Consider the following 9,928-nt stretch of genomic DNA (forward strand, 5'->3'; position numbering starts at 1 on the left):
AAAATTACATCAGTTTCTTTTTAAAAAAAAATAATAATCACATAATCATCTTCCTTTTTATAAAGAAAATATATATATTTTAAAAGCCAATTTTAAATGATTGACATATATAAAAAAAACAATCTATAACATTTACGACAATAAAATTATCTGAAGCCTATAAAAATATAAAATAAATAAGTTAAAAAAATTTCAATAAAAGTCAATAAAATTGGATATATAATAGCGTCATTATTCATATATCACATCATACAGTAAGTTTATAATTCATGCAGATATTTTAATAAATTACATCTACAAATAGTGCACTATGCTATAATATTATATTTGGCCATCTGATCAAATTTGTTATAGACATATTATATATAAACGAAAATAAATAAAGATCTATCAGGTTTTTGTTATAATATGATTTATATTATATTAATTTTAGTATCTTCTATTTATAAAAATACTTATTTTTTTAATTATATTGATTTTGAATGTTATTCATATAAAATACTTCTAAATATCTTAAATTCTTAACTATTTAACATTTTATTATTATATTTATATTATTTGATTATTGTTATAAAGGGGAAAGTTTTAATATATCTGAATAATTATTTTTTTTGCATTGGAAAATATTATTATTATATTTTACAAGAAATGATTTGACGCTAGTGTTACTAACTCATTTATATAAGGTAGGTGTAGGAAAATTTCAATAATTTTCTTAGAGACCTGCAGAGGTACCATTTTCACGGCCCCCGCAGTTTTTATAGAAATATTTTTTTTATTTTTGGATTATTATAACTAATAATGGCGATTTAAAATATTTGGTTTTAACCGCCCGGCCCAGGTATTCTAAAAAAAATTAAAATGCGGCCTGTCAGGGCTTAGGACCGAGCCAGCAGGTTTCTGAATTTTCTAATAATTTCTATAGTATCAGCTGGTGGATAGCTGCAAAAAATATAACCTTTTTAAGTTTGGTTTATCAAAAATTAATAATGCAACTTTTAAATATATATGGTTTACGAAATGATGGTAGAAAACCAGAAGAATTAAGAAAAATTAGGTGTGAGATTGGTTTAAATAAACAAGCCAATGGCTCTGCTTATTATCAAATGGGGAATACAAAAATTTTAGCAACAGTATATGGACCACATCAGGTTTGAATTAGAAAATATATATAAATATTTTGTATAAGATATTCTCAAAACAACCAATATCAAATGAATCTGTTATCATTAATTGCCAAATCAGTTGTGCTTCTTTTAGTAATAATTCAAAACCTAAAAAAGGTAAATCAAATCAAAGTCATTTTGAGATTACTCAAATATTGCAAAAGTCATTGGAATCTGTTATAATGGTTCATCTTCTGCCAAAATGTCAAATCGATATTTTTATAGAAGTATGCTAATACCGATTTATATATGAAAATGATATTAAACAATAATTATTTATTTATGCTAGTTAAGTTATTTAATATAAAACTTCTGTTACTCATCTGGCAACTATTTTCAAAAAACCAATCCTAGTAGATATTATCAATTGTTTTTGTATACATTATTTTAATTTCCTATTATTATTTCAAAACAGCAACATGAAATCTTTTTTATAAAATTGATATTATTGAGATGATTCTCTTTCGAGGTATAAAAAAATACACTTAAGAATTTGCTTGGTTGGTCATATTCAAAATAATATATATTAGAATATAAATACAAATTCATAAAAAAAATTTTTATTGAAATTTGAATATAAATACGTTTATTTTAAATATAAATAATACATAAAATTCAAAAATGATATTTAGATACAAATACTTTGATTAATACTTTTTGCAAGATTCTTACCACTATCAATTTTTTTAAATGATACTTTGAATATTAACCATTTTCAAAAATTCATAATTATATATAATATCATTGTATCAAAAATCTTACAGTTATTATATTTTATCTGTGGGAATACAAACATTATAAACACTATATTGATTGCAACAGTGTATCCAGTGATGTATTGCTTATAAATTTGGTTATGGAGTAGGGGGGCTATAATTTTTTTATATAAATTTTAAAAAAATTAATGTCACAAATCTAATATTTACCTGTTGTACAAATTGAAATATACATAAATTTAAAAGTGAAAAATTTTGATAAATCCTTTATTTCTTTCTCTCTCCCTTTGGGCTCAATTTTTTTAAAAATAGATTTCATTTATTGTAATGATTTCATGGTATCTTGATAAATGGATCTGGAATTTAATCTGATATCGAAGGTCCACCAATACTTAATAAAATTGGACAAATTATTTACTCTCTAACAACTTGCACAATTATCTACCATGATCATTCATAAGATGGAAGCCCGCCTTTAACACTTTGGCAGAATTTGCAGGATGATATATTTCATAAGGTAAGAAATTTTAAAAACTTTTCTTTAGGAATATCTTAAGATAATTTGGTTTCCCTTCAATACCAGTCAATTAATAAAAATAAAAAATGGTTCATTGACAAATGGATATTGAAGAACCTGATAAAAAAAATTCCAACAACTTAACAACCTATCTATTTTAAAATTTCAAATTCCTATTTAAGCATTTAAAACATCTAGATATGATTGTAAAATTTCTTGCCCTCTGTGTTGTTTGATTGGCTCAATCCTAACAGTCGACAAAATTCGCCACGTCTTGAGTCATGTGATGTGAGTTACCCTTTAAGCTTGAATCCGATCGAGGGTTATATTTATCGGTTTTACCATTTTTAGGGTTCGGCTCCAAACTTGTTAATGGAGCCATTTATCGCCCTACTTTCTGATGGTGAACCTCACGCTATTCGTAAATAAAGCAGCTAAGACCGGCTATTAACGGGGCACTAATATCTATTTTTATAGAATACTTAAATGGACCGATAGCTCCGCTCCCCCCCCCTCTATCTAGTCGGCACCTCTAAATAAGGTTAAAAAAAAAATTTTTTTTAAGTCTATTGTCATCGCATTTTTCTTCTTGGAGCCTTTAGTTTAATCTGCGCCCTCTAAATTATAATCAGAATTTTATTTTAATATATTAAATCCTAGAAAAATTACGAAGAGATTCGATGATTGGTAAGGCTTGTCGGAATGAAGGTGTTTTTTAGGTTAAATTTTATTTAAGTTTTAATATTTCACATTTTTCAAAAAATACATATATATATTTATTTTAAAAAAATCTATCTCCATAAATTTATTAAAATGAGAGAATAAAAAAAACATAAAATTAAAAAATATTGAAATATAAAACTTTTTGCTTCCTCTATCATCTATGCCGTAAAGCATGTGGTGGCTATAAAAAAAAATATGCACTAGGAAAAAAAGATTGTATTTTTTGATTTTATATAAAGATAATAATCAGTCACCTGCAGAGGTACTATTTGTACAGCCCGGCCCTAATTTTTTTTTCAAAAATTTTCGGCCCGGATATTTTTTTAAAATAAGTTTTCAGGCCCGGGCCGGACTTGAAGTATTACTTTTTTTAAAAAAAATGGCGGAGGGTGAGTTCATCTCTTTTTTAAAATTTTGAAAGGGGGGGGGGCTAAATATAACGGTTAGCTGGAGTAGGGCTTAGCCTCCCCATAGTCTTCCTGGCCATATATCCCTTGAGAGCATATCACACAAAATTATATTATAATTGATGAAAATATCATTAATTTAACAGTTTTTTTTTTTTTATATAGAGTATTATAAAACATAAATTTTGAAAATAATTAATTGCTCACATATAATTATTATTAAGCATACACTAAAATTAATCAAATAAATCACTTTTTAAAAATGGGGGAAAATTAAATATGGGGAAAGGTTTTCGAATAAAATGCCATTTAATCTACACTTTTTATTTGTTCTAATAATTAAATTTTTTTTGAAAAAACCGAATAATCTTCTAGTTGAGCCGGAAGGAGACCAAATAAAATTATATTTAATAAAATTATTTATTTTTTAAAATTATTTAGCAGGTTCTATATATTTTCGCGCTCAGACTTGCCAGAGGTCAATTTGGACGGCCCGACCCTACCCCAAATTTTTTTTTTTCAAAAATTTTATTCGACCCGGCTTTGATTTTTTATTTTCAGACCCGACCCGAGTATATTTTAAAAAAAATTACTATCCGGCCCGTTCCGGGCTTGCATGTCGCTGCTTCAAAATAACCGAGTGCTTGAAGCATAAACATTTTATCGAATTTTTTAAAATTCATATCATTGGTCTTCCTTAATATTTACATATTCCATATATAACATCATATTTTTGAATGAAGATGGCTACACTCTAAAAAAAAAAGGGGGGGGGGGAGTTAGTCTAAAGAAATGATAAAAAAATAAAAAATTTAGTAGACGCCATCTAGCGGATGGAATATTTTTTTTTTTTTATTATTTTTATAAATTAAAAAAAAATAAAATGTTACGAGTTTAATTTAAACTTTATAAAAATTAGTGAAACTTCTAATAGATAATTTATTTTTTAACATTTTTTATAAAAAAAAAATATATATGTTACAATTCCTTATTTGAATTGTGATTTTCTTCATTTCTTAATTTTATTTTCCTTTTCAATTTCTTGGTTCTTAAATTTAATTATTATTTTTTTCTTACCACTTTTTGAATATAATTTTCTTTATTGTAATTAACAGGAAGAATGTAATTTTTTTTAAAAATATATAATAATAATAATCTTTTCTTTTTCAGGGGTTTTTATAACCTAACATAAAAAAAATATAAAAAAATAATAATGACAAAATTACAATATTGATAAAAATAACAAATAATATTGATTAAAAACAAATATTTAAAAAAAAAACAAATAAATTTACCGAAAGCATGTTTATCACAGTAATCTAATTGTCAGACTTTAATGAAATTGATGGAACATAGTATTAATAAAAAAGAATATATAAGAAATTTAAATAATTTTGTCAATAAATCTTACAACTCCTGTTTTTTCACTAAACCAAATTTTATAATCTTGAATTTTGCACGACAACCACTAAGTTTCTTCAGATTATGAAACCAGACAACTGACGTTTATTTTAAAAATTTTTTTCATTTTATATGCATTTTTACATTAAAAATTCATAATAAAACATAATAAAAATTTACAAGTATATTTAATTTCATAATAAAAAAAAAAATTCCTAGACTGCATATTCAAATTAACATTTAACAATCGTCGATCACATATTCACCAACTAACTAATTATACAAAAAAATATAATTTATATTCAAATGATTTATATACAAAAAAATATAATTTATATTCAAATGATTTATATACAAAAAAATATAATTTATATTCAAATGATTTACGCGAATATAAAAATTTTGCACAACTCTTCTTATTGTATTTCTTTTCCTTATTTATATCTAAAAATTAATTGTCACTTTAATTTTTGCGGTCGAAAGAATTTTTTTAATTTATTTTTTTTTTAAAGAAAGAAAGAAATAATAAAATAAAACAAGAAGAAAAAAATCGATAATTAATTACACAATCATCGTTTTCCACGCTTTTATATATTATTTTAGTTTTTTTCTTTCTTTCTCATTTTTTCTTCATTTATTTATTTACTTTTTACATTTTCATTCGTTTAGTCATAATTTCATTTTGCCATTATACCTATATTTATTTGGAGGTTTTGGTAAATTACGTTCTTCCTACCTTTGACACCTAATTATATTGTGTCCTTCCAAAAAAAACAAGAAATATTAAATAATTTTTTTAAAAATATGTTGCCAAGCGGGGATGTTAGCTTGATTATTTGTACGTTAGAATTGATAGGAATTCGTTGGGATTTATCCTCGATATGAAGAATTTAATTTAAATATTTTAAAACGAATTTTTTTTTTATTTACAAAAGTTAACTGACTAAAAATTTATAATAAAAAATCTCTTTTTATATACAACGTAAATCAATTGTTTCAAATCACGTTATCCATTTTACAACATATAATATATTATAACAATCTTTCTTTTCTTTCTTTCTTTCTTTCTTTCTTTCTACAATATAATATATCGTTACTAAAAAACGATCCCCTTAACCTTCTACAATGAAAAAGTATGCTAAATATAAACAAAAATAACATGTTACAAACGTGTAACAAAATATTTCAAGACGCCATCTAGCGGATTGAATATTATCTTCTTTTTTTTATATAAATTAAAAAAAAAATGTTTAAATTTAAATTTTATAAAAATTATTGAAACTAAATAATTCTAATAAATAATTTTTTCAACATTTTTATAAATAAAAAAATATATTCCTATTATATTGTGTCTTTCCAAAATAAAACAATAAATTAATATTAAATAATAAGATATCGATTTTTAAATATAAGTTTCAATTTATTCATAAATTATTAAATATAATAATAAATTATACAGTCATTTTATAATTAAAGTTAAAAATAAAAATTTTTTTTAATGAAAACTAATAAAAAAATTAAATTTAAAAAAGTGCATTCGAAATTAGTCATCTATTTCGGTTTTAGTTTTTCAAATCCGGCCCGACCCGTTAACCGGCCCGATCCCGAATTTATTTTTGAATATAGAAAATAATTTTTATAATCACTCAAAATAAAAGACATGTTATGTTATATGGCATCCTAGTTTCTGTAAATAAAATAAAATCATATATTTTTTAATTTTACATAAAAAAATTATATATTAAAATTGATAAATTTAGATATATTTTAAAAAAAATTTCAAGGCTCGACCCGACCCAACCTGAATTTTTTTAAAAAAAATATCCGGCCCGAAGACTTTTGCAGATATCTACTCCTAAATATTCAATTATAATATATATTAAAAAAAAAACTATTTAAAAATACGACAATTTGCATAAAAACATTTATTATTTACATGAATATTTACAACACATATATATTTCTTCCATAAAAGATTCCTGAAATTTTCTTTAATTTTCCTTGATCTCACGTGGAATCAAGTGTAAACTTTTAACTTTGTTCAACATTATTTAACACTTACAGGTTCATTAATCACAACCTCAGATATTTATTTACCTTCTAATTTCGCTGAACAGAGTGAATTTTCAAATTATCTCTTTCGATATACAATGTACTTTCTCGAAATATTAGGTTACAACACCCCGTATCCGATCCTTTAATTACGTTATTCCGACTGGAATTATCTATTTATTTTTTTTTAGCCCTGGAGTTTCACGATTTTTGAGCTTCCATTAAAATCAAGTTTAAACTATTTTTTTTATATCTTCAGAAAAAAATCATTTGGCAGGTGTCACAGAGACTACATCCACAATATTTGGATCATTTAACTTACCTAAGAGATTTCTCCTTTAATTAATTGTCGAACAACAATTAATGATACGATTAATATGTAAGAAAAAATAGAGCAGGAACCATACTATTGGTCAGTTCCAATTCGTTCCTCTTATGGTTACCATCTAAAATTGTTGATTGGCATGTAGAGAATGTGCAGATTATTAGTGTTAGTATTACAGATTGTCTGTTAAATATTCTAGAAACTTAGGAACTAGAATCTATTTCTTCTTCTAGTTTTTTAGCATTATCATCCAAAAAATTTTATACGTACGGTTTTATATATCTTAAATACTCATCTTAAAAAATAAAATGGGATTGAACGGATGAGTTGTTAATTTTTTTGTTTTGTTTAACTCGGTCACAAATTTAGTATTTTAATTAAATAAATGTGGATTTATATTTTAAAATTCAGTTACATTTTTTTTAAAATAAAGTATCTGTATTCGTATTCTCCTGAAATGGTGAGTGAAAAAAATACTTTTGTAATTTTTTTTTTAGTATTTAAGATCCTAAATACAAAAATAAAGAGTATTTATATTTTTAATAATACAAGTTTTCGCGTTACTACCCAACCCTGTGAGGTGATAATGCACAAATATTGCCTTGATCATGAGAAACAAAGTGTTTCTTGTTTTGCCTTATTAAATATAGTTAAGTTAATTGTTTTTTGCATAGAAAATATTGATAATTTTTTATAAGAATGTTATCTCGGGTTTGATTTTGCTTAAATATCAGAAAATATTGGATCGGATCGATGAAAAGTGTATTGTCACAACCCCAGTTTTATACCTTTTCTATGACAGTTAAAAAATTTTTATTCAGATTTTACAAATGGACGGAAGTGTATTATCGTCTTGTGTCAATGCCTCGACCTTAGCCCTAGCCGATGCCGGTATTCCCATGTCCCATATGCTAGTCTCTTGTACCTTGGGAATTTCTTGTGCTTCGAATATTTCAACGGGCCAACAAAAGTTCCAATGTTCTTTGGAAATCCCCGAACACTATACAGAAAACATGGAGGGGAACATATTTCTGATAGATCTTAATGGCTCTGAGGACTCTGGCATGGTAAGCGGCAATGTTAGGAACAACAATAACCTGCCAGGTATGTAAATAAAAATTCGAATCAAATAGAATGATACTATTATTCCAATTTTTTTTTAGGTATGTGTTTGATAGCTAAGGTCAAGCAAAGTTCAGAAACCGACTCTACCAATACCCTTAGTTGCGAATTAGTCGCCTTAGAAATTTATCACAGAATACCTTTTCAAGTTATAGAAGCCGCCCAAGAATCCGCTAATTTAGCTTGCCAAAAGATTTATACCTTACTAAACGAAAGTTGTAAATACAACTACGTGGTTAATTATCCCGAAAAATTTGCGACTTAATTTATTATCATTACAAATAATATTTTTAAAAAAAATGTTTAATGAAACGTTTGTTTGATTATTTTTAGAAGGAAGCATTTATCAGTTTTTGGAATTCCAAAACTGTTTCAAAAATTGTGTATACATAGTTTATTAAATTGATAATATATATATGAGGATCTAAGTGGGTTTTTTTGTGATTGGTTACAATCCTAAAAGGCGCCTTGTGATGAATTAAATAAGGGAAATATCATCTTAAATTGTATGGGGGTAAGGTAAGCTATATTGTAATTGGATTTATGAATGGCAATGGAGAATCTTTGCCTAAGGCAAAAACTTTCCCTGGGTTCACCAGTGATTTTATGAATAAGAGATCCGAGTTCCTTGAAAGAAGCTTTAAGGCAGGCTACTAAAGGTGGCTAATGTAGAGGAGATTATAGTTTATGAAAATGTGTTTGTTCATTGGATATTTCCGAATATATATTAATTTTTGTATAGCTATTTGATGTCCAAGATGTCTATGGTAAGATTTGTAGGAGGGCTAGGGGATCTATGTCTTCCTAAGTTTTTCTTTCCCCATTAGTTATTCATTTCTAAGTTTTTGTTTTCTTGAAGATTTTTTTTTCTGCATGCTTTTCGGGATTCATTATATACCCTAACTCAAATTCTTGACCTCAACACCATTCTAATTTATACAAACACGTATGCAACACTTTTTTAAAAATCCTTTTTACACTATTTTATTTATTTTTTTTGTATATAATATTCATTTATTTTTAAAAATTAAATTAAAACGTGCTATCTTTGGAAATGAAGTGGAGAAAATATGTTTAAGATAACTATTTTATTTATTACTAAATATTAAAATTTTATTTCAAAATTCAATATTAAAAAAGATTACAATAAGATAAATTTTTAATACTATATATTAAAAATTATATACTATCTCTATAAAAAACGAGACAATATTTAAAAAAAAACTATTTAGTTTATGTCGGTGAGGCCTAATGATCCATGTACAGATGGATATTCTTTGTCGCAAGTAAAAACTCTTGTATCAACTTTGATTAAACGTAACCTTAAGTATTATAAATTTAAGTCAAAAATAAATGAAAAATAAAATACCAATGTTGTCTTATATGGGGCAGGTAGTGGAGAGGATAACATTGTGATTTATGTTTGTGCATAATTGCTATAACCTAATCATCTGATGGCATTGTGAATATCATGTTAGGAACTTCCTTAGAAAATATCA

General features: G+C 25.3%; 1 protein-coding gene across 1 annotated transcript; it reads left to right on the top strand.

Annotated features, from left to right (window-relative positions):
- Positions 1-957: 957 nt before the first annotated feature.
- On the top strand, positions 958-8,774 carry LOC135924639 (uncharacterized). Its single transcript, XM_065459728.1, has 4 exons — positions 958-1,151; positions 1,190-1,393; positions 8,129-8,411; positions 8,471-8,774. Exons 1-4 carry the CDS (start codon positions 990-992, stop codon positions 8,692-8,694), a joined length of 873 nt encoding a protein of 290 aa, XP_065315800.1. The 5' UTR covers positions 958-989; the 3' UTR covers positions 8,695-8,774.
- The last annotated feature ends 1,154 nt before the right edge of the window (positions 8,775-9,928 follow it).

This window comes from Gordionus sp. m RMFG-2023, chromosome 2 (genome assembly GCF_954871325.1).
Source record: "Gordionus sp. m RMFG-2023 chromosome 2, tfGorSpeb1-WG-v2, whole genome shotgun sequence".
NCBI lineage: Eukaryota > Metazoa > Nematomorpha > Gordioida > Chordodea > Parachordodidae > Gordionus > Gordionus sp. m RMFG-2023.